Source organism: Fusarium venenatum (genome assembly GCF_020744135.1).
Source record: "Fusarium venenatum strain MPI-CAGE-CH-0201 chromosome Unknown EDB82scaffold_1, whole genome shotgun sequence".
Taxonomy (NCBI): Eukaryota; Fungi; Ascomycota; class Sordariomycetes; order Hypocreales; family Nectriaceae; genus Fusarium; species Fusarium venenatum.
Genome location: NW_027072129.1, coordinates 9663065 through 9685440, shown reverse-complemented (window position 1 = coordinate 9685440; position 22376 = coordinate 9663065). Strand labels below are relative to the sequence as shown.

The window sequence follows — 22376 nt, the reverse complement described above, 5'->3', positions numbered from 1 at the left end:
GGTTACAGATACATGATTTCTTTTGGTAGTACAAGATGGTGCGTTATGGTGTGTGTTTAATTTAGTATACAGCTCCTCCATAGTACACCTTGCGCACATCGACCAGCTTCTTGCCTCGGCCGATAGCAATCTGCTCGGGGTCAGGCTGGTGGGTAAGTGCGTGGTAGGCTGCTTTGACCGAGTTCATGGGGTTCTTGGATCGGGGCATGCGGGCAGCAATATCGTGAATACCGGCAGCACGGCACATTTCGAAGATACGATGAGGGCAGCGAAGTCCAAAGCCTGCAATGTTGGTTAGCATATGCGAGGTGAAAGTTGATATACGAATACATACCGGGAGGTCGAGCCATCAACTCGACGACAGTGCCTGAGATCTTGGACTTTACGTTACCATAGATGGTGCGGTTCTCGTACCGGCGAACAGGCTTCATGTTGCGGATAGCCAACATCTGAGCTGTCTCCTCAGCCACACCGGGCTCAGTAGACTTGGCCATACCCAGACCCAGGCGACCGTTGCCGTTACCAGCAATGGCAACGACAGAGGTGCTGCGGACCTTGCCGAGACGAGTCTGGTTGGAGACCCATCGAGTGACGAGACCCTTTGTGAGCAGCGAGCGGATCTCCTTGAGAGTCATGCCTGTCAGGCGCTTGATCTCCTGGTACTTACCAGAATCGTCCTGACCTTGATCCTCGGGGTCAACGGCGTGCTTGTACAGGCCCTTGACACCAGGGACCTTGCCCAGGTCAGGTGCCTCAGCTGTGTAAGTACGGTCGACACCCACGGGGCCGTCCTGGATGAGCTCGAGATTCGTGGGCTCGACCTCGCCCTGGCTGCCGAAACCAACAATCTTGTCGAGCTCAGACTTCCATGCCTCATCAACAGCTTCGTCAAGCTTCTCAGCTTGAGAACGGGTCATGAATTCAGGACCCTTGTCGTTGGCAGTGGGTTCGGGGCCGTCCTCTTTCGCGACGTAGCGCTTGATCAACTCTGGGTCCTTCTCAATATCTTTGAGCTCCTCCTCGGTAAGGTCTATCAAGTCCTCGCCTTGGCTTTCCTTGACTCGCCGCAATGCCCGGACCATGGCACGTGTAAGCTGGTCACTCGTCTTCTTATCGGTAATCTTCATCATTCTCTCTCCGTAGTTGTCGATCCATTGGTTCTTGTCGGGCCATTGCACTTCTCTTGGGGTACCCTCGATTTCAGGCTTAATATCGTAGCGGGGGTCGAGCGTTGAGTAGTCCTCGATGTAGTCGGGCTTGTAGGGATCGTCACGCATACGGCCCTGAATAATCAGATCTTCGGGGCTGATGGCTTTTTCACCCAATTCGATAGCCTCGAGTTGCTCTGCGGTGTAAGAGGCCCTCAAGGTCTCCAAATCCTTCTTGCTTAGCTCGCCGAACTTGTCCTGCTTGAACTGCTCCATCTTGCTGGTGTGTTCACCCGACTCCTTAATCAATCCTAGCTCCTGGGCGGTAACATTTCGAAATCGGGACTTGCGCTTCGACCGGGGTGCCGAGGTGTGAAATTGGCTGCATGGGATGATGGGGACGGTGATGGAGGTTGAAGCCGTTCGGGATGAGGCGATGCACCTGCCGAGGAGGTTGCGCGCCGGACGTGCGACGCTCATGGTCGGCAGGAGAGTCGGATGAGAGTCGAATCGAGAAGGGATCCAGCGACGAGGGAGGAGAAGGGGGGGTTGAGTCTATTGTCGTCACTCTCTCGCTCTCTCTATATCTCTCTCACACGAGCTCGAGATTTTTTTGGGACCCAGGAAATGGATCTCAATTGACAAGTTCCCCATGCGGCTAGCGTCCAGATATGGTTGGGGAGCCAATCAAGCAGGGGTTTAACAAAAGGTGTAAATCCTCAGATCACGTGCTTTTGATTTGTCTAAATCAACTTCAAGCTTAATGTCAGTCTGAAACTAACCAGGTAGTTATGCCCTGAATAACAGCAGTCCATATTAGGCAAACCAAGTCACCTTTTAAAAATTCAAAGTCACTTACAGAATATTGAATAAAACCATAATTTCTCTCTGTAGCAATCGGCTCTTGCACTCTTCTCTTCCCAATACACAATCGTAGCCAATCATGATCCACCTTCACATCAGTCGACTTTTGTTACAAGGTGAAACGTCTCAGTGACACCCCTGGAAGCCAAGTCAACGTTAGGGGTTTGTCTGTTTTGTCTACCACCGTCGTCACCACCCATTGTGGGCCAATTTACCATGGATGGGCCTGCTTCTCGTCTTCCATCTCTGTCTTCCATTTCAACTCTTTCCCCTTCATTGATCGCTCTACTATTGTTTCTTATTGTTCTCCTTTCACCAAAATACTTATCATTCTTTTAATCTGTACGTGACCGGCGCACGACAGTTCTATTTATTCTGTACATAATTCGAAACTCGTTATATCAACCTGATATTCACCTCATCTCATCTCGGACCTCGCATTTCACATCACTACCATGGCTCAATTCGATTGGTTTTCCAGTATCGGCGCCACAGATGAAGCCGTTGCTGTCCTGAACGATCAACCTATACTCTTCACTATACTTCTGGTTGTCCTTGTCGCCGTCATCCTACAAATTGTCCTTCTCTGGTACATTCACTATGCTACTATGAAGCCCGAGCAGCGCAAGGCAGCCCAGGACAAGAAGGACAAGAAGAAAGCAGCAAAGACCAAAAAGCCCGCCAACGCCAGATAAGGCAACTTCACTTCTGCACCGCCTTTATAGCAGTCATTTACGCTGTATCAACCAACTCAAGTCAATTCCACAAGCTCCACCGCAATACTTTCACCTCGCGATTTCTCATTCTATGGGACAATACCCCCCATCATTATACAGTCATCTTGTTCTACCATGAGACAACATAATACAAATCCTTATACCCGGTTACCAAATCTCGTCCTTTCCCCCACATAAACATTACCCTTCAGTGATATGTTTGCGCCGTCAAATCTCAGTTAATCACCGTTGTGTCCCATTATCGCAGCTGAGCCACTGGTCCAGCGTCTCAAAGTCGCATGGGTTCCCCTCTGAATGTTCGTACTTTGCATACGTTGATGAGCCGGCTATGGTATTCCAGCTTACACTCATTACCGTGTTCTCCTGACTCTCCTGCTTGGCGTTGGCACGCGTCTCTGATAAGCTGTTCTCTGTTGCTGTGACTGGCTGTTCGTTTGTGACGGGTGTTTCTGAACTTGTTGCGGAGATCATAGTAGATGGTATTGATCTCTTGCCTCTTCTTTTCTTGGCAAGCGGTGGGATTTGAATATGCGCAAGAAGAACTTCCCAAGCTCTCCGTTCTATGCCGCTCGCAGGGTCTTCCGATTCGTTGTGCGAGCTGAAAATAGTCTCGTCACTTGGCGGTAAGGCAGCTACCTTTTGTCTAATTGCGGGAGATTCAGCATGCTGCATGCGTGCAAGGGACATGGCAATGACTGGAAGCAGCTGAGCGCGCTCTGATACACTCTGTTACTGCTGTTAGAGACTAGAAAGTGTATGAACCTAAGATATATACCTTGAGAAATGGTACGTGGAAAACACCAGGTGCCAGTTTCGTAAGACAGTAGTCGGATCCGCAACCCCAAACCTGGCAACCTTTGTATGTTTTCTCGGTAGCCAAGGTCAATTGCTCAAGGAGGATATCTAGTAAGGGTGACGAGTGCAGATCTTCCAGCACTTCTATGCAAGCAGCACGCTTCATTTTGCTATTTGTTTGCGTAAGCTTCTTCTGGTCGCAGTTTGATGGGAAATTCAGACTGGATATAAAGGTCTCGATAGCATCTTGGTCAGTTGATTCCAGACTCTCCAACAAGCCCCCTGACGGTGACGTGGCTCTTTCCTCTGCTTTCCTCGCCCTTTTCTGTCGTTTGCGTGCTCGAAGGGCTTTCCTGAGTGGCTCCTGTCGCTCGTCGAGTCGGCAAACATTAATTGTTATCAGCAAACTTCGAAATGGAGTCGTCCAGGCCGATGCTGGAGTGACGAGAGCTGATGAGAGATCTGGATGTTGAATTGAGAAGAACAAAGGGCCAGGCATTAATGCGGCCAGTGATCTGTTGTACTCAAGATGGACACCTAGGCGATCCCAAATCTGGATAAACCTCAAATTAGTGGTTGAAGACTGAGGAGAGGTTGTTGAAATACTTCAGAATTACCGATCGTTTCAGCGACACCCTCAAGATGATCGCGCTCCAAAATAGGACGGCTGTCAATGGCAAAGGATACCTCGATAGAACAAGCCCCAGCGCGAGAAATCCATAGCTGGGAATTTGTGACTGCTGATAGGAGATCTTTGGCGTTTTTGATGTTTCGTGTACCGTCTGAGGGGTCGATATTCAACGATGCTGTTGCTGTAAGTTCAATATTTGCCTGCTTTGTGACAACACGTATAGTTGGCAGTCGCAGCGCGCAGGACATATCCGCTTTGGTTTTTGGGTGTTTCTATCCGAATCATTAGGTGGATTGTTTTTTTATATTTTTATATTTTATATTTTTTTTATTTGGGGGTAAGCTGTTGTAAGTTGGCCTTGCATTTTGTCAACACCTTCCACCAAGGAAGGTGCCCCCAGCATACTGCCGGCCGCCCAGGTAAACACGTGAAGCAGATGAAACCAACAGGAAAAAGCGATTGAAGTGGTATATAGTTATAGATTGTGAAAATACAGTGCCAAGATAGTTCCCAAGACCTGAATAACTATGCCTACCTATTAACTAAAGTTGAGATGAATATTCCAAGATATCTAGACTGGCACGCCCTCGTCTGTACAATTATGAAGCCACTAAATGTCTATAAAGTGCGCCCCTATAGTATTTGCATCCTTGATATAATAAACACTCATGCTTGCTCCCCAAACTCCTTGCAATTAATTAATAGACTACTTCGCGAACCATGGGAATTTCTTCTTCGGTGGCTCAGCAAGACCAGCTGAGCCACTTTCAACCTGTACACTGCGCTGGTAGATGTCCTGTTCGATTTGTTAGCCGTGGTCTTTGATCAATAAGGCTTGGCCTTCTTACCTCTTCGTCCGTCGGCATTCGGCAACCCAAAATCAGTTCTCTTGCATTCTCATGCTTGGCCAGATTTGGGTACGATGCGCCCTGACTTTTCATCATCGGAAGCAGAACCTCTCCGAGCACCTCAAACTTTTTCCAGTTAATGCGATTTCCGTCTGTGCCAACGAATGTTTTGCTTCCCTCCTCGGCCGACACCAAGTCTCTTCGGTGAAGAGGGATGAATGGAATTCTTGGAAGGGATGAATTCTCCCATGCCAAACGGTACGCAAAGTGACTCTTTTGCGTCCCCATCAGTATACCCAACCGTGCGAATCTCTTTTGTATATCGGCTGGTACCAGCATCCTTGTTTGGTTCAATCGATGAATAGCTGTTCCGTTTACACCAGCTAGAACAGCCGCCAGACCATTGTAGTTGTTAAGCTGGCGAAGTTTAAGCGATATGTGCATGAATTTCTCGAGTATCAGCGCTCGGTGTTTGGCCTTGTCTCGTAATAGAATCATGTTGGCAACCCATTTTGCAATATGGTTGAAGTGGTTGATCATCCGGTTGACGTTCCGCAAACTCTTGCATCTTTCTTTTTGTGATGCCGATAGACTGACATGCCGAACAAAGTCTCGGATGCGGATAGACGAAAACATGATCCAGTCGATTCTGGTCAACTCATCAGCAACATCATCATCTGGTATATCCATGAAGATATGGTAGCGGAACTTGTTCATGGGCAAGTTGTCCGTAGGCTCCAAGCTAGCCGCCGCTCTCTCATAGTCTTCGAACGTATGGAAATGCACTTGACTTGAAACGCTGCTACTTCGGTCTGCAAGTGAAACCTCCGAGCCCCCAGATGGTCGCCCATCAGTATCCGATTCCACTGTCAACACACTCACACCAGATGACAGCTCGTTCATGTCTTTGGACAGGATCTCGCCCGCAAGCCTATCGCTCGCCTCATCCGAATTCGCCCAGCCAGTGTCATCGTCCTCCACCACGTTAAATTGGAGATGACGCCGCATGTGCTGCGCAGCGATAGAGAAGATAGGCTCGGTACTCAAATGTCTGATAAATTCCTCCAAGTTTCGTCTTGTTTGTGGACGGGCAAAGTCGCCAGGATAAAGCGACACCCATTTGGCTACTACTTCGATAATGCGCAGTTGTGTTGCTGTCTTGGAAAGATAGTGTGCTGTCTTATCTTCCCTCACCTGGTCCAGCCTGGTCAAAATAGCAGTGAAGAGCTCACCAGGAGCCGCAAACTTGCGATAAAGACACAAAAACACATCGGAGAAGTTGTTATCTATCCGAGTCAAGCGGGGGGCGAGAAGGCGGTCAACTAGCTCGTCGAATGTCACGCCCAGTGCCTTTGCTTGCTTATCCAGGCTATTGTCGTCGTTTCTTTGAAGTATCGGAATGTCGTCGGAATAACGATATGGCTCTGGATCAGACTCATCTACATCCAGGAATGAGTCGGTGCTGGGCCTGTCTAATCGAATACCGGGAGTTCTGAGCATATTGTTGAGTGTTTGCGTTGTGCCGACTTCTCCTGCCTCGGGATTGGGGCTAGCAGATTGACCCCGTCTAGGACTACGAGAAGTCTGCGTTCGATAGCCTTCGCTGATCGTAGGGATAGCAAATCCCTTGAGTAAAGAAAAGTCGGAACTTGCTCGACTGTGCTTGCTATGTTGACTGATGGGACGCCCCGTGCCGACATCGGGGGCTTCTAGGTTAGCAGCGGACTGCGCTCGTCTGCGCGATACTGTTTCGCCATTCTCTTCTAAATCGCAGTCAGTAAAGCGTGACTTCCAAGAACCCAATTCATGTGCATACCTCTTCGATGTGCCATGGCAGCCCTAAGAATAGTATGTAGACATGTCTTTGCAACCTCAATATCATCGGTAGACGAGATCTTGTAGGTAGAAACGCAAGACTTGAAGTACGTATGGCTTGCTATCGCCTCAGCGTTAACCTGCCACTCGGCTTCGGGCGTCTCGCATTTGCAGGCCACTAAGCTGGCAGGTAGGCCGGAGTTTGTGAGTGCAGCTGCAATCACTCAGTCAACATAGTTTCCCTAGCATAGCATATAAACATCATACCTAGTGTTTGAGGAAGCTCACGCACAGACTCATGATTTGTGACATCATACAAGATAAGTGCGGCGTCCACTCGAGGGACAATGTGCCCATTGATTTGTTTGGGCCATTGGATAGGTTGCGTAGGGTTCAGCTCGAAGTACTCCAGGTCCAGCTCGAGTAAAGTTACAGCATGGGAGTTGTTATCAACAAGCATGCGAACACTAGAAGCATTGGAGATGGGTGGTCGAGAAAGGCCTAGGACCCGCTGAACAAAAGACGATTTGCCAACGCCTGTGGAACCGATAACGGCAATATTAAAGCTCTCCATGGCTGGGGGTGTTTGTGACTGTAAAACATAAAGCTGTGGTCAGCCGTCTGTCGCATAACTGCCTCTAATACCCATATTCTGTTCCGACGCAGAGGAACACTGCCCCGCGCAAGCTAGAGCAGAGCGGGGCGGTATGTGATAAAATGATGTCTGTTACATACCCAGTATGACGAGGGTGCAGCGGTCAAAGACTCTCGACGAGGAGGCGGCCAGTGCTGATTTGCTTCGTTATCATCGCTGTTTGGATCTGGGTCTGGTTTTCTTGCTTCCCCGCGACCTCTGCGTTTGGCGGGTTTGTCAGGGTTACCGAAGTTATTCCCTTTTGTGTCGTGAAAAAGATGTTCGTGGTCTTGGTCGTCTAGAGATTGGTAGACTGAGCTTCCATCAGATTGGTCGTCGTCCTCGGATGCGGTAGCGGCTTGGATTGCTGGATCGTAGGTCTGGAAGAAAGGATCGTCGATGATTGAGCCGACCGAGTCTCGATGGTTGCTGGTAGGCGCTGAGGGATCGGAGTCGCTCTCGAGATTGGAGTTCAAAGAAGCCGAGCTGGCTGTCGAGTATGGGCCAGGAGCGGCAAGGCCTGGATTTGGGTGAGCATTTTGCGAACCAGCATGGTTAGATTGCATGATCGCAACTTCAGCGACTACGCTGAATGTAAGAGAAGCATAGATGGATAAGGTAGATTAGATGCGAACGACGCAGGTATGGATGGAGCAAATCTCGTGGCGTTTGCGGGGAGGGAAGAACCCGTGGAGTTCGCTTGAGGAGCTACAGTGAGATAGGCAGGGGCCAGAACCGTGGTAAATGGAAAGGATGGATGGAACTCAAGAAGGGGTATAATCGCTTGTGGTTTGGGTGATGAGAGACAAGACACAAAGGGCAGCAGAGTATCCGTAGAATGCCAGCAAACGAGGGAGGGAGACGAGTTTACTGACCGACAAGACTTTTGCACTGTACCGCAGGTACGTTACCGTACCTGAGGTGAGGGACCAACGGAAGGGATTGGATCGATGTCCAATTGGTGGTTGTGGCACTGTACCTTGACTAGCGAGGTTGACGTCTAGGCGCAGATACCACGGGAACAAGAGCTGTAGGTCGGCTGGACTGACAGACAAATTGGAAATTGCCTTCAATCAGTAGTCAATTGAAGTTCCAAAGCCAGAACGAAAGATAATAATTGATGCGCAAATGCTCATATACTATTCTTAGGCAATGCCCAAGGTGAAGACCGAGCGACGTGACTGAGACACCGATCTCAAAGTACCTAGGTAGTCGAAACCTATTGGAAACACAACATGTTAGTCCAGCCAACCATGCTCATACTGGCGTGATTCAACACAACCAAAGGCGTTGACACGAGGGAACATCCGGCGGGAATCTACCCGTACCTGCGCTGTAGCGTAATGTATGGACCACTGGCGCAATTTTCTGTGTCGCAACAGATAGCCGTTGGGATGCTGTTTCGTAGAGGGGCAGGGCAAGCCAGAGGCGTCAGATCTCAGTTCAGGAGACGCGCTGTATTGGACCCAGCGGCTTGGTTGAAGAGTGGATGCGTTGGTGGATGCGTTTAGACCCGAATGGAGGGGGTTCCCAAGAAGCGAGGGCGCCCAAAGGAATGAAGCACAGAATATGTGTGTATCAACAAACTCCCGCCAGCTGCGCGAAATGTCGAATCTGGCACAAAGAGGGGAGAGAAAGCTGGCTGGAACCGAGCCCGTGGATCGGGAAAGGCAACGTTTTAGGAGCGGATGGTCTAAGGTACGGGAGCCTTAGTTGGGTGGACTACTTCCAGTTCAGGAAACTGGGTTCAAAGCGTCAATCATCTCTCGGCGTCTGGGTTAAATTGGTCGTTGAAGATCCGGTAATATGTACGGATAGTAACATTAATATTAAAAGCAAGCATATCACATCATCATGAAACAAAACAAAACAACCCAAACAAAAGGGTCCTGCACGAAACAGCCTAGACACCTAGTATCTTGGACTTGGTGTCTTTGTCAAAACGACACTGACCAAACCTGCCAAGACGACAGGACAGGTAGGTTGGCGGATTACCTGCTCGCTTGACTATCACACCCAAGGAGAAAAGACTTGGTCTCAGGGGCTGAATTACATTGTTGTTGCTGTTGATAGCGCCTCAGTACCTTGGGATGCAGGTAGTAGGCACCGGTGTTGTTGATGTTGACGCGTTTCATTGTGAATCACTTCAAGGGCCCAATCTTATGTGCTCCTTTGGCGCGCTCACATCGGTCACTCACTGCATATGGCAGGGACTTGCCCATGCTCCTTCTGGACAATCACAAACTCCCATTGCTTGCAAGCCGGGCTACTGATTGACATTAATGGAAGGCCAACCTGGCGTGCATACCTGCCCACATGGCCTCTACATGGCAGCAACAGCTTGCCCATACCTCACTCGCTCCTACCTTGCCCACACTTATCTGCACCTGACCATAAATCAACCAATGCAAGGCCCAAACATTGAATGCCGGAGCCTTCAGCTTGCACCTGACACTACCGGTCAACTTCAACATCCAATATCTTTCCACTTCTTATCTCTCCATAATGTCCTTCGTAATGATGGAATCGAAATCCTTGTACGTATTAGAGTGTACAACAAAGCAGGAAGCTTTCCTGCGTGAAATAAGATGGTAGCGTCATCCATCGTCGAATCGTCTTGACTCGAAATTCTCACGAGGCCGTGCTACTTCAGCCTCGGATCCCCCCACCAATGAACTATCTATCACCAGTGAACTATCGGATACAGCTGAACAGCTCGGTACCGGGGGCTTAGTCTGAGGCACTCTTTAGATAGGATCCGGGGTTTATTAATTAGTTAATTTAGGCTTTAGAGACCCTGGTGACGAAGAGAGTCCGCAATAAGCCACGCCCCTCAACTTCAGCAAAAAGTATTCCTCAAGCGTCGTCGCCTTTTTGTCCAAAGGCTACCTTTAAGAGCCCTATCTTTCGTGACGAAATCGCCCTGATCAGAGCTATTAGACTTTGAGAAGACCCCCATCGGAAAGTTCAAAGGCTACCCCGACCTTGGACCCCCTCGAGACCAGGGGCTCAGGACTCCAACATGTTGGTAACGATGTGAAACTTGCGTCCTATCATGAGATCTCTCTACTGCCGTGCCTCAATTTCAAACATGCCGGTCAAATGTTCTTTTGGCATCTAGACTCCTGTTGTACTACGCATGTTATTGTTTCCACCACAGGGTATCAGAAATTAATGAGTCAGTTTATACTATTCATACCACCCACTTGGTTGTTTATTTATTCATACTCTTAAAAGCTGAGAGTTCAACCCTTCTGTTACCTGCTAGTCCCAATGTTGAGAACATTGCGGCTACGTTCCGTTCTTTGTTGACGGATTGAGACATGAAGTAAATCGGTCCGGCTCTCGCAAGTTAGCTTCCAACTATTGCATGGCTCGCTCAACCGTATCCACGCAGGTGGGTTACAATAAAATACGGACTCCGAAGCTCTTTGTCAACCTGCTTTAGAGTCTGTATTTTATTGTAACCCACCTGCCACGCTCCATTGACATCTTCCCATTTCCGTACTCCAGGCTGCTTGCCATATGGCTACAGAAACCCATCAGTTGGCTTATATACTCCACAAGACTTTACATTGTATACTGAACCAGTGCACGCGATTCATGCATGAAGAACGACCCATCCTGTAAACTTCGATGGCCAGCGGCTAACGAGAACACTTTCTATCGGCCGGCGCCGGTTCATGTTCTTGACCACGAGTCGCTTGGAACTGACAGATAACTGGGGATCACATTTGGTCTTAAGTCACATTTGATAATGTTGTTATGAAATTCGATTTGCTTATGAGACCAAAACACTAGACGATAAACGCCAAGGTATGAATGATCTTGCCCGTTTTACGTTTCATGTTCAACGCGAGTCTGGTATTCCAGAGGAACGGAAAGATGTTGCAGTCATTCAGCATTAAACAAACTCATTCCAGAGCGTCCTTCAGCGATCATCAGCTGTTATTCGGGTCCATGGTCAACTATCTCCGAGGCGTCACTTTGAAATGTTGCCGACAATTGTCTTGGCACATTCCCATGCCCAAAAGCGGGAACTCTTATCTTGATAAAAGCACGAACCGCCCTCTGTGTCCTGTCATAGCCATGCACAGATGGATGTCTCCCGCGAACTATAACGCCTCTTGGTTAGTTGTCACAACTCTATTTCAAGTCAATAATGTACGTTAGTGGTTAGTGCAAAAATGATGCTATTCAGGACATGGTTCAACCAAGCTTCAAAGTCGAGTATGCAACTGCAAAGTTCTATAACAAAATGTGTCCGAATCTCCGGGAATCACCAAAGCACCCGTCGTATTCCTAACCATAACATATAATAAAAGCAACTGTTGCTTTATCTCAGCCAACCCCCTTATATATCTGATTGATTAGCTACCTTCCAGCTAAGTGCTCGGCAGAGAGAAGAAAGCAAGGATAGCAATCTTCTGTGCCGAGCAAGTTAAAGCTCTTCTGCGTTTGGCAGAGCCAGTCTCACAAGGTCTGGCCCCTCGGGGTGGAATTCCATCGGCAACTTTACATCAACACAATACCCCATCAGCAGCTAAACTACAAGAGGTTGTGAACTATACGGCCCACATTGTCTTTCTGTGCTAATGCACGAAAGAGCTTGATATACATGCGTGCCGATTTGTGCAATGAGCTTATTGAGTAGACTTGTTGGCTCTGGCAGGGGTGCATGAGACAAGATAAGCTCAAGTGTCTTAGTCGAGATTCTGCATCTATACATGTGAATACAATGAATAGGCAAATACATGCAGCTCCAGAACTTCCTAAGTGGATATCTAACAATCAGCTTTGCTCTTGCGAGCTATGTCCTAAAACAGCCATCTCTGACGAATAAGGTTTTGTCGAATACTGGACGGACAGCGGGAGGCACTCTTTTTCGGCGTCAGGAACGCAGAGTGCACATGGCTTTGCCCGGACCGGTCCAGGGACTCGCCTCCGGGTCGAAGTTGGTTACGCCACGATATCAATGCCCGCCATCGCCGACAACCTCAAACCTTCTCTCGGTGGGTCGGGCCTTGTTTGCCAGGCTTTAGCAGGGAGGAATGAATGATTGACGATGCTGTATTACCCTAGCATACGTTTCTAGCTGGATGTATTTATTTTGCCGACCGCCCACGTGTAGACATTTGAGAAGATTTGTCAATTCATCCTGTATCATTCTCTCAGCATAAAGCAACAACGCTACGCTCAATTTTCCTCTTCAGCTACTCAGAACAACACTCTGTGATCGGTGTTGTTTTGCAATCGTAGTAGCCTCCAACCCGCTAGGATCATATCCAACTTCAACTCCAAGCTCGTCGCCCAGCTCACCCATCATGGCCACAACTATGTTGTACACAACTGGCGCCTCAGTAGAAGATCCCCTTCACAGCTTGTCAAATACTACAAATGGCTCCGGAAAAGCAAGACATCGACCAACGGCGCTGCAGATTAAACCACTGGACCCCAGTGAGTTGAGTGCCAAATTGGGCGGCCTCTCCGTCGAGTCTTACAACCAACTCAGTCCTTCAATTCATATCGAGAATTCTGCCAGGCCGCCGCTGTCTGCTGTGAGCATAGGCGCACCATCACCAAGGACTATCCCAGAAACACACCTCAGTTCATCAACGACAACTACAGTGTCATCGGCGTCTCTTAAAAAAGGCACCGATAAGCTTGCCCTGCCATCACCTGGAAAGCCTCCACGACGGGGTAGCATATTTGATGCATTCCGTTTCAAGGGCTCGAACTATACTGATGAGGCACAAGGCCAACAGGCAGGAGATGCTCAGAAGCCTGCCCCCTACAAGCATGTTCCTCAAGTTGCAGCACTACAGTTCGCCCGCACCACCACTGTAGAGACCTTGTCGCAAAAGACTTCACCCAAAGGCATGAGACCCGCCCCTGGGCCTCGGTCAATGAGCAACGCTACCATTTCGTTGCACGATTACCACAAACAATACAAGCGAGCACAGAGTATCTGCAGTGGTAGACCGTCAAGTGGGTATAACCAGTCGAAGTTGACAGGTACCGTCGAGATGAACGAGAGAGCCTCTCAGCAAAAGAGACAAAATGTTCGGCTCAGTTCGTACGGTAACAGACCCGAGCTGCCAAGAAGAATGAGCACGGGCAACATGTCAGGAAAAAATGACTCCCAACCCCAATCACCATTCCGACGGGATTCTACGGGCGTGGGAGGCTTTCAGGGAAACAATGTTCCCAGTATGAGACGAGGCTCTGCTAGCTCATCGGGCTTTTCGGATACATCGTCGTCATTTCGCGATTCTGGTCCAGCAACTCCATTCAAGCAAGAATTCGGCGGCAATGTTTCGCCCAACCGTCGAGGGTCGGAGACCAGTGCAGCAACCTCTGGATCGCGAAGAGGCAGCTTCGTCAATGTCCCAAACCCCCAGCACACAGCTGAAATACATCGTGTGGACTGGTCACAGAGTGATCAATCTGCAAAGGTTCAACGAGACTCCAAGTGGGGAGGTCTCAAGCATCGAAAGACCAGTGTAAGCCAGCAAAAAGCGAAGGACGAGAAGGACGGCCCTCATGTCGTTGAGACAGCATCGCAGCCGTTTATTTCTTCAAAGTCGCCAAAGCCTGGATTCTTTAAGCGATTCATGCATTAGCAAACAATGGACTCAGAATGTACAGCACAGTGGACAGTTGATAGTGAATGAGAAATAATAGCCTACCCATTACTGTAGTATTTCGCTTGTTTATTTAATATCAATCAACCTGTTCTTTTGCGCCGAAACAAACAATCATATCCTGTGAATCTGTGAATGATTTGAAGCAAACTAGTGAACTCAGCGTTTTTCCTGTTGCATCAAGCGCTCGATGAGTTTTGTGTCTTCCTGTGCAAATTGCTGTCTTAAAATGTTGTCCACGTCTGCGTTTGCGCTTTCCGTATTTATAAGGTGGAGGATGAGCTCTGAATATTCGCGGATAGCATCACCCTGCTCGCCACCTGCACGCCGCGCCTTGCGCAAAGCCTCTTTGCCGTTCTGTATGCCAATATCGTGGTTCCAAGCCTCCTGCTTGGGTGGGAGGCCCTTTAAGAGGGAAGCGGGAATAGCGGGCTTGGTCTCGGGAGGCGGGAGTGTAGCAGCATCAATTTTGAGGAGCTGATCAGGCAGATCGGGATACTTTCGGAAGAGATGACGAAGCTTTTCAGATGTTTCGAGAGCTTGAAAGGGGTTCGAAGGATCGAAGGGCCGAGGATCTGAGACTTGTTGGGCTTGCGATTCTGGTCGTGGAGGTTCGGGTTGGGGTGCTACTTCAGGATCAGGAGGGTGATTCTCGCGATGGATCTTGTTGCATGCGACAGAGCAGCTTCACTCTTGTTAATCTATGTTTCATCTTGTTATTAAGGTAAACTTACTACGGAAGACGACATCGCGGACATTTATACTTTGGCGGGTTCGTGTTGCAGATACTGCATAGCGAGGGGATTGATGTTGTTGTCGTTGGCTTGTCAACATCTTCATTCCGAGCTTGGTTAGTTGGCGCAGGAGCTTCTTCTGATTGAAGAATGGGAGCATCTGGTGTTTCTTGTTGTTGTTCTGACATTGTGGCAATAGAGCAAGTAATTAGGTAGTAAAAAAGCCAAATAGTGAGTGAAATAATAGCCAAGTGTTTATTTCCTGATGTAGTTGTTGAATAATGATGGAAGCAGTAGAAGAAAAAAAAAGTAAACGAAAAAAAGATCCATCAATACAAACATAAAGTTCAAGGGGTCCAAGACCGCCCCGCGTCATTGCGCGCTTCGGCTCAGGACGCCATAGAAAAAAGAAGCAGGACCTGGTCCGTGCTTTCACATGGAGACTTTGAACTTGCCCTTGCATCATAAGAAGCTCACACATTACTAATGCTCAGACCAATCACGGGCTAGATAATAGGTTACCGAGAGCGGCGAAAAGTTGCGATATCATAACCGTCAAGTCCGAAACGGATTTTCTCTCTTAAACTAACCATACATAGGACGTTTTTTTTTTGTTTTTTTAACATCTCTCGAACCTTACTGAAATCTCTGGTCTTATAGTAACGATATTATCCATTCCTTTGAACCTCACTCTCCTCAATCCTTCCATCATGGCATCCTCCAGAACCATGTCACGGACATTGGCCGCTCTCACTCGGCCTGTCACGGAAACATCATCCCGAGCAGTTCCACGATGGACTCGTTCAATGGTCACTAATCGATCTCGGATTCCTTCCATATCTTCTGGATTGCGACCACTTGCGCAACGACAGCGCATCGTCAAGACAGCAACGCCAAGCCTCGCTGGCATCGGTAGCGGCGTCCGAACCATCTTCATCCAGACGGAGAATACCCCGAACCCAGATGCCCTCAAGTTTCTACCAAACCATCGAGTTGTTCCCGAAGAATTCTCTACGCCCTTCATCGAATACCTCAACCCTCGAGCAACGATCTCTCCCCCGCATCCCTCTCCTCTAGCCGCTAAGCTCATGAATATCGACGGAGTCACTTCGGTCTTTTATGGTGCCGACTTCATAACCGTCACAAAAGCTGCCGACGCCAACTGGGCACATATTCGCCCCGAGATATTTGCACTCATTACAGAAACCATCACTGCGGGCGAGCAAATTGTTACTATTTCCGAGCGCCGTGAGGGAGAGTCTGGTGCTCCTGTTGAGGAGGACAGTCTTGCCTACAATGAGAACGATAGTGAAGTTGTCGGTATGATCAAGGAACTTCTCGAGACACGGATTCGTCCAGCCATCCAGGAAGATGGTGGAGATATTGATTTTCGCGGGTTTGACGACGAGGGCTACGTGCATTTGCGACTGCGAGGCGCTTGCCGTACTTGCGACTCGAGTACAGTTACACTCAAAAATGGAATTGAGGGTATGCTGATGCATTATGTAAGTTTTGGCGATTATGTTTCCCTGACGCATTTCTAAACTAACATTGTTACAGATTGAAGAAGTCAAGGGCGTTAAGCAAGTGATGGATCAAGAGGAGGAAATTGCCCTGCAGGAATTTGAAAAGTTCGAGGAAAAGCTCAAGCAGCAAAAGGGCCAGGCTGCTTCATCAGGATAAACTGGCTAAAAGACTATAGCCCATTCGTATCTGTATATTAGTTTGATCGGACAATTTGACGATACCCACGTATGTCCTCTTTACCTCCCTCTTCATATTTGTTGTTCTTTCAACCATTGGCATGGAAATGTAACCATGTTTTAAGAATAGTCGCAGGTTATAGGTTGGTCGCAACTGTTATATTCATGAGCGAAAAGATCGGTGATCAATCCATAGCCATGTGCTGCATGTTACCACAAGCGCATTGTACCCAGCGTTTGGTAACAGTTTTGCTCACGTAAAGATTGTATTCCGAGCTAGTGGAAGTGAGTTGTTTATAATGCGATCCATATCTTTTTGAGATATCTGCCACTAATGTATGTGGCTGGTTCATAACTACCCGTGCGAAACAAAAGACATCAGGTCGGGTCCGTTCTCGTTCGATGTTGCTGAATGCTGGGTCCGGAATAGGTAGCCTCTACTCAAGAAGCTCTTGAGCGCGCCGCTAAGTAGAGTGCACTTGTCAGTACCTCGAGCTATCGCTTCTGCTGCTTGTTATACGAGATTGACGATGCAGGTGCAGGAGTCGAGACGCATTGGGCAGCATGATACCAGCACAATTCTGTTCTTTCTTTTTGCTTTATTTGAGCGCGTCAATGCCTGGACGTCAAGTGACATAAATGTCCAGGAACGACCTTGCCTGGTAGGTTTGGCAGCTGACTGAAAGAGATTTGAATTGTTCTTATGACTTGAGTGGAAGAAGAAGGATCCGCACATACCTGTAGGGGACCCTAGCAGACGTACACTCCGCCGAGACTTTAACCTTGGACGACATGCGCCAGATCGCATGGATCCGAAGATGAAGCGTTGCGAAGCCATTCCACCTACCGCGATTGGTTCGGTTGTCGCGATCTGGAAGCTTCCGGACATTGTTCGCAATAACTTCTGTCTCGCTTTCGCAAGGGCTTACCCAAAAGGTAACGTTAAGTCGAGAAGATAGAGATAGGGATTTGGAGACTACTGCTGAATTTGGACCCGCTTGGAGCTCCAACGGTATAATTAGCCGTGCCAGTTAAGAGCCGCCTTGAAGATACCAACGCCTCCTTGACTCCGCCGGAAGAATGTCACTCAACTATCGACGTCAAGCAGACACTGTTTTCTTTTCTGGGTGTGGAGACGCCGGAACTGGAAAGTTGTCGGCAGCGTTCAAACAAAACGGTATTACAGCAACAACAAAGCAGAGCCCTGCGTCAATATGCCGGGACTCTTTAAAGACAAGCATGGGTATTTGCAGTCTTATGGCCCGGCGGCACAGTAATGTACATCACCGGATATCTGCCCAGAAGGAGCTTGGCCAAAGGACCGGCAAAAGCTGTACAGCGAATTCAACCGCGAATCTTAAAGAGCAGCCACTCTGCACTAGAAGCCCGTTGTAGTGGGATGGCGCCTTGGGATTCCCGGGCCGGTTTCTGTGATTGGTGCGGGAGACACTATGCAGTGGGTGATACAGCCTCCACCGAGGCAATAACCCCACAAACCCCTCAAACGAACGACGTGGGCGAGCTGTTGGTGCGTTCCGGATCTCAAGGCCCTGTCTTCTTGTTTCAACGTGGGGAATCAGATTTGCCATGCGAGTAGGCAACCAAACATATACCGATAGCAGCGCGCATGACCCCAAATTTTTCTCCGTGCAAGGAGAAGGTAGTGCTATGATTTAAAGAGCCATTGCGCCTCGGTTTGGACGTGGTCGTCACCTCTCTTCGTGTTTTCTTTCGCTTTCCTTCAACTCATAGACTCTTGACTTGCGTCGCAACACCAGCATCAGACCCTCGACCTACACGCATTGCCCATAATGAGCCCCTCAGCAGTAGAAGGTAACGGAGTTGTGGACGTCAAGACCACTCTCAAGCCCAACGTTGGTGTTTATACCAACCCCAATCATGACCTCTGGGTTGCTCCTGCTGAGCCCTCCGCCGAAGCTATCAAGTCCGGCTCTGACTTGAAGCAGGGCGAGGTCAGTGTTGCTATTCGAAGCACCGGTATCTGCGGGTATGTTGATTTTATCCTCGACCCTCTCACTAAGAACAGTTGCTGATGAGGGCACAGCTCCGATGTCCACTTCTGGCATGCTGGTTGCATCGGTCCCATGATTGTCGAGGGAGACCATATCTTGGGCCACGAGTCTGCCGGCGAGGTTATTGCCGTGCACCCGTCTGTCAGCCATCTCAAGGTTGGCGACAGGGTCGCCGTCGAACCCAACATTCCCTGCGGTACCTGCGAACCCTGCCTTACTGGCCGATACAATGGTTGTGAGACCGTCCAGTTCCTGTCTACCCCTCCCGTCCCTGGCATGCTCCGCCGATACATCAACCACCCCGCTGTCTGGTGTCACAAGATTGGAAACATGTCATATGAGAACGGCGCTCTTCTAGAGCCTCTCAGTGTTGCTCTGGCCGGCATGCAAAGGGCCGAGGTTCGCCTGGGAGACCCTGTTCTGATCTGCGGTGCTGGACCTATCGGATTGATCACACTCCAGTGCTGCGCTGCCGCTGGTGCTTCGCCCATCGTCATCACCGATATTTCAGAGAGCCGACTGGCATTTGCCAAGGAGCTCTGCCCTCGCGTTATTACTCACAAGGTTGAGAGACTATCTGCTGAGGACTCCGCAAAGGCCATCGTCAAGAGCTTTGGTGGTGCCGAGCCCACTGTCGCTATGGAGTGCACTGGTGTTGAGAGCAGTATCGCAGCTGCGGTCTGGTCTGTCAAGTTCGGCGGCAAGGTCTTCATCATTGGCGTCGGAAAGAACGAGATCAATATTCCCTTCATGCGCGCAAGTGTTCGGGAGGTAGACATTCAGCTACAGTACCGATACTGCAACACCTGGCCCCGAGCCATCCGACTGGTCGAGAACAACGTGGTTGACCTTTCTAAATTGGTTACTCACAAGTTCAAGCTTGAGGATGCGATCAAGGCGTTTGAGACCTCAGCGGATCCCAAGACCGGGGCGATCAAGGTCATGATTCAAAGCTTGGAATAAAAGATGAAATGATGATTAAGAGGGATTCGGTGCTCGGCGTATGCTTTTGACTTCGAGGCGCGAGTCTGCTAAAATAAAAGACTGTAAATAGCCTACTTGGGATATAGACATGAGAATTGAAGAAATTTGCGAAATACTGCTGTTTGCATATTATACCAAGTGTGAGCGATGATGTCAGATAGAGTTTCCTGGTGATGAGACAGTAGGCGAGGATGAAGACTGCCAAAAACGATGATATCGAAGAAAAAGACCTTGTAATGAAATGAAAGGAGGATGACAAGCTTGCCGTCTTGATAGATATTTTGAGAGATCCTAGGACGAAGGTTTATAAAGGAATTCATAGAGGTGCTTGCGGTTCAACCAGCGGGAGCGCGGGCACCTGTACCGAAAAAGGATTAGCGCATCTTTATCGGCTGTGGTCCAACCACCATCCAGCGAGTTCTCCCGAGCTTTTTTTCTCCCTCAGACGACCTCACTTAAGATCACGACCAGCTTCGACTCCATCAATTGACCACCCGCAGCCGGTCTTTCCACCCCGAGGAGCTCCGATTTCGATTCTACGAGGCATCTGGCTCTATTTTCACAGTCTCAACCGCCGCAATGTCTTCTCTCACTCGTCCCATGCTCCGCTCACCGGCTCTACGTGTCGCCGCCCGACGCTTCGAGAGCACCACTGCTCAGAAGGCTGCTGAGAACGCTAAGCAGGCTGCCACCAGAGCCCAAGAGGGTCTATCGCGTGTCACATCTACTGCTGGTCCTGCTATTGCTGGTTACGCAAAGGGTGTTGCTAGCACTTTGGGCAAGGTTGGCGGACGAACGGGCAAGATCATCGGCTTTGTTGAGCGTACGTCCACCATCGCTTTGGGCCCAGTTGCCGACCGTTGAGTGCTGACATTCAAAAACAGGACAAGTCCCCTTCGTCGTCTACTACTCCAAGGTCGGCCTCGAGCTCGGCAAGTTTATTTTCCAGAACCAAAAGATGAGCCCTCCGTGAGTTACACTCGAGAATTGCCTCTCGTCATGGCGGGATAATCGGCTAATGCAGGCCCAACAGCAACATGGCCACTTTCCAAACCACCTACCAAAACCTCATCAAGTCCATCCAGAACCGCACCATCATCCAGTCTTCTCAGAACCTCGTCCAGCAAGTGAAAAACATCGGTCCTGCCCAGCTTGCTGCTGGCGGTGTCGTTGCGGCTGAGGTCCTCGGTTTCTTCACCGTTGGTGAGATTATTGGCCGATTCAAGCTTGTCGGCTACCGCGGCGAGGTCTCTTCTCACCACTAAACGTACCTCTTGTATTGGAGCAAGAGTTGTAAGGATCAATCGGTGCTGGACTATGATAAGCAAATAAGGACGAATGGACTATAGACATGGACCTTCCTGGCTGAGGACGTCTGGGAAGGTCTGGTTGGAGACTGGTTGTTTCGGGGGGAGTTGAAAACTGGGAGACTTGGGAATACCGATCTTACCGGACCTCGATGTTTGTCCTGAGCATCTTTCTTTTGTAGAACTGTACATCAATCAAGCTGCGGCGGGTGATCCCCACCGTGGAGGGCTTTCGACAATGATATCTAATAACGAAACGACCCTTATGGATGGAGAGAAACTTGTAAAGTATTGTACTATCTTATCTTTGGTGCATCCAATCCATTATTGAGCCAATCCGCTTTGTATTGCATCGACGTGAGCAGCTTGAAATCCTATGCTGAGCAGCCTTGTCTGGTGAGTCGCTCTGTCAATGGTTGTCATGGTCCAAGCCCCTCTTCTACTGTAACAGAAATGCTGAAACGTTTATATTGCTTCTTGTAACAATGGTTGTCGTGTTGATCGTCATTCCCCTCTCGAGTTTCAGAAAGTCCAATTCCAAGGCTCCTCAAAGGAGTATCCGTAGAGTCCCTCCCCACTCGAAATCACACCCATTTCCTCGAGACCCAGTCGCAGACTTCCTAGCCTGGGCCAACAATAACAGCATCAAGCGTGGTGTTTCATGTCGTCTTTGGGTTAGAAAAAGAGACAATTTGCAGTGCCAACTCAGCCAGGACTCAGTATCATGCACAACGAACAGACTGCACGGCCAGATGCAGAAACGCTACATTAAACATCAGTTTGAATAGGCCGGCTATAAGTAAAGGTTGGCAACCTATAAGCTCAAGTCAAAAGAAACAGTATACACCATTATGCTGGTGGTGGTTTGCACATTGTTTTCATCTGACGGTTTGGATACGAGTAGTCTATTGGAGATGCGCTAGATGTTTCAAGAAGTAAAAGTTCAAGGTTAAATGGAGTCAAGTCCTTATCTATGTTCACGATCTCATCATGGCGACGGCTATATTGATTCGGGTGAAGGCCTAGTCACTCAAGGGCGGCTCGGTAGATGCCGTCATATTGGTTTGTAGCGGCTTTTTCATCCCACGAAGTGAGAAAATACTTTGCAGTAAATATACACAAAGGATTATATGGCTCAACTGGGGTAAGGCTTGCGAAGAGTTATGCTGAATCGGGATCTTCTAGATCAAATCGCCATAATTCCAAGGATCTCGACCCTGTTGTCCACCTTCTGCTTCTGGAACTAAGTACAGATCCGGGGTATGGGCCCTTTCGTTCGCCTAAATGTCCTATTTCCACACAAGAAGTCTGCCGGGCGTCTAACAAACGATAGCCCAAACCAAAAGCTGTTGCAGAGATGAAGAAGGCATAACCGCGCGCGAAGATCGTGTATGAGATACATAGGACGTAGTGTGGCCCGGTCGAGTTGCCCGTGCGATCCGCACCCTGGCCTGGGCTAGAGGTCCGAAACGAACGAGGCCCGTCCCGAGGTGTGCGGA

The 22376-nt window shown here is 49.1% G+C and overlaps 9 protein-coding genes across 9 annotated transcripts; 5 read left to right on the top strand and 4 right to left on the bottom strand.

The window, feature by feature from the left end:
* Positions 1-61: 61 nt before the first annotated feature.
* Positions 62-1628, bottom strand: EDB82DRAFT_521916 (mitochondrial 37S ribosomal protein uS5m; the record flags this gene model as incomplete). The annotated part of the gene is made up of 2 exons (XM_025737043.1): positions 62-282; positions 335-1628. The coding sequence occupies 2 exons, from the start codon at positions 1626-1628 to the stop codon at positions 62-64; spliced, it is 1515 nt and encodes a 504-aa protein (XP_025588038.1).
* Positions 1629-2467: 839 nt separating this feature from the next.
* EDB82DRAFT_521915 (uncharacterized protein) lies at positions 2468-2707 on the top strand (the record flags this gene model as incomplete). Its single annotated transcript, XM_065609095.1, has 2 exons — positions 2468-2575; positions 2627-2707. The coding sequence occupies 2 exons, from the start codon at positions 2468-2470 to the stop codon at positions 2705-2707; spliced, it is 189 nt and encodes a 62-aa protein (XP_065465912.1).
* Positions 2708-2971: 264 nt separating this feature from the next.
* Positions 2972-4423, bottom strand: EDB82DRAFT_521914 (uncharacterized protein; the record flags this gene model as incomplete). Its single annotated transcript, XM_025737065.1, has 3 exons — positions 2972-3475; positions 3525-4097; positions 4151-4423. The coding sequence occupies 3 exons, from the start codon at positions 4421-4423 to the stop codon at positions 2972-2974; spliced, it is 1350 nt and encodes a 449-aa protein (XP_025588040.1).
* Positions 4424-4629: 206 nt separating this feature from the next.
* EDB82DRAFT_491971 (ras guanine nucleotide exchange factor domain-containing protein) lies at positions 4630-8335 on the bottom strand. Its single transcript, XM_025737076.2, has 5 exons — positions 7574-8335; positions 7106-7430; positions 6840-7052; positions 5024-6786; positions 4630-4971 (listed from the first exon to the last, which is right to left on the bottom strand). Exons 1-5 carry the CDS (start codon positions 8036-8038, stop codon positions 4882-4884), a joined length of 2856 nt encoding a protein of 951 aa, XP_025588041.1. The 5' UTR covers positions 8039-8335; the 3' UTR covers positions 4630-4881.
* A 4320-nt stretch (positions 8336-12655) lies between these two features.
* EDB82DRAFT_102798 (uncharacterized protein) lies at positions 12656-14201 on the top strand. The gene has a single exon (XM_025737087.2). It carries the CDS (start codon positions 12797-12799, stop codon positions 14093-14095), a length of 1299 nt encoding a protein of 432 aa, XP_025588042.1. The 5' UTR covers positions 12656-12796; the 3' UTR covers positions 14096-14201.
* A 58-nt stretch (positions 14202-14259) lies between these two features.
* Positions 14260-15213, bottom strand: EDB82DRAFT_102749 (uncharacterized protein). Its single transcript, XM_025737098.2, has 2 exons — positions 14851-15213; positions 14260-14801 (listed from the first exon to the last, which is right to left on the bottom strand). The coding sequence occupies exons 1-2, from the start codon at positions 15036-15038 to the stop codon at positions 14276-14278; spliced, it is 714 nt and encodes a 237-aa protein (XP_025588043.1). The 5' UTR covers positions 15039-15213; the 3' UTR covers positions 14260-14275.
* A 347-nt stretch (positions 15214-15560) lies between these two features.
* EDB82DRAFT_552456 (scaffold protein Nfu/NifU N terminal-domain-containing protein) lies at positions 15561-16904 on the top strand (the record flags this gene model as incomplete). The annotated part of the gene is made up of 2 exons (XM_025737109.2): positions 15561-16355; positions 16411-16904. The coding sequence occupies 2 exons, from the start codon at positions 15561-15563 to the stop codon at positions 16531-16533; spliced, it is 918 nt and encodes a 305-aa protein (XP_025588044.1). The 3' UTR covers positions 16534-16904.
* A 1353-nt stretch (positions 16905-18257) lies between these two features.
* EDB82DRAFT_102287 (chaperonin 10-like protein) lies at positions 18258-19595 on the top strand. The gene is made up of 2 exons (XM_025737120.2): positions 18258-18561; positions 18619-19595. The coding sequence occupies exons 1-2, from the start codon at positions 18365-18367 to the stop codon at positions 19547-19549; spliced, it is 1128 nt and encodes a 375-aa protein (XP_025588045.1). The 5' UTR covers positions 18258-18364; the 3' UTR covers positions 19550-19595.
* Positions 19596-19921: 326 nt separating this feature from the next.
* EDB82DRAFT_491930 (mitochondrial ATP synthase g subunit-domain-containing protein) lies at positions 19922-21213 on the top strand. Its single transcript, XM_025737131.2, has 3 exons — positions 19922-20393; positions 20455-20539; positions 20604-21213. The coding sequence occupies exons 1-3, from the start codon at positions 20150-20152 to the stop codon at positions 20833-20835; spliced, it is 561 nt and encodes a 186-aa protein (XP_025588046.1). The 5' UTR covers positions 19922-20149; the 3' UTR covers positions 20836-21213.
* Positions 21214-22376: the final 1163 nt, after the last annotated feature.

Excerpts from the sequence above, each read along its gene's own strand:
- EDB82DRAFT_491971 (XM_025737076.2), bottom strand. The coding sequence starts at position 8,038 with ATGCAATCTAACCATGCTGGTTCGCAAAATGCTCACCCAAATCCAGGC. Across the intron at positions 7,431-7,573 it reads CTGCACCCTCGTCATACTGG|TCACAAACACCCCCAGCCAT; the intron begins GTATGTAACAGA and ends TATGTTTTACAG. Across the intron at positions 4,972-5,023 it reads GAATGCCGACGGACGAAGAG|GACATCTACCAGCGCAGTGT; the intron begins GTAAGAAGGCCA and ends CAAATCGAACAG.
- EDB82DRAFT_102798 (XM_025737087.2), top strand. The coding sequence starts at position 12,797 with ATGGCCACAACTATGTTGTACACAACTGGCGCCTCAGTAGAAGATCCC.
- EDB82DRAFT_102749 (XM_025737098.2), bottom strand. The coding sequence starts at position 15,038 with ATGTCAGAACAACAACAAGAAACACCAGATGCTCCCATTCTTCAATCA. Across the intron at positions 14,802-14,850 it reads CCGCGATGTCGTCTTCCGTA|CTGCTCTGTCGCATGCAACA; the intron begins GTAAGTTTACCT and ends ACAAGAGTGAAG.
- EDB82DRAFT_102287 (XM_025737120.2), top strand. The coding sequence starts at position 18,365 with ATGAGCCCCTCAGCAGTAGAAGGTAACGGAGTTGTGGACGTCAAGACC. Across the intron at positions 18,562-18,618 it reads CGAAGCACCGGTATCTGCGG|CTCCGATGTCCACTTCTGGC; the intron begins GTATGTTGATTT and ends ATGAGGGCACAG.
- EDB82DRAFT_491930 (XM_025737131.2), top strand. The coding sequence starts at position 20,150 with ATGTCTTCTCTCACTCGTCCCATGCTCCGCTCACCGGCTCTACGTGTC. Across the intron at positions 20,394-20,454 it reads GATCATCGGCTTTGTTGAGC|GACAAGTCCCCTTCGTCGTC; the intron begins GTACGTCCACCA and ends ATTCAAAAACAG. Across the intron at positions 20,540-20,603 it reads AACCAAAAGATGAGCCCTCC|CAACATGGCCACTTTCCAAA; the intron begins GTGAGTTACACT and ends CAGGCCCAACAG.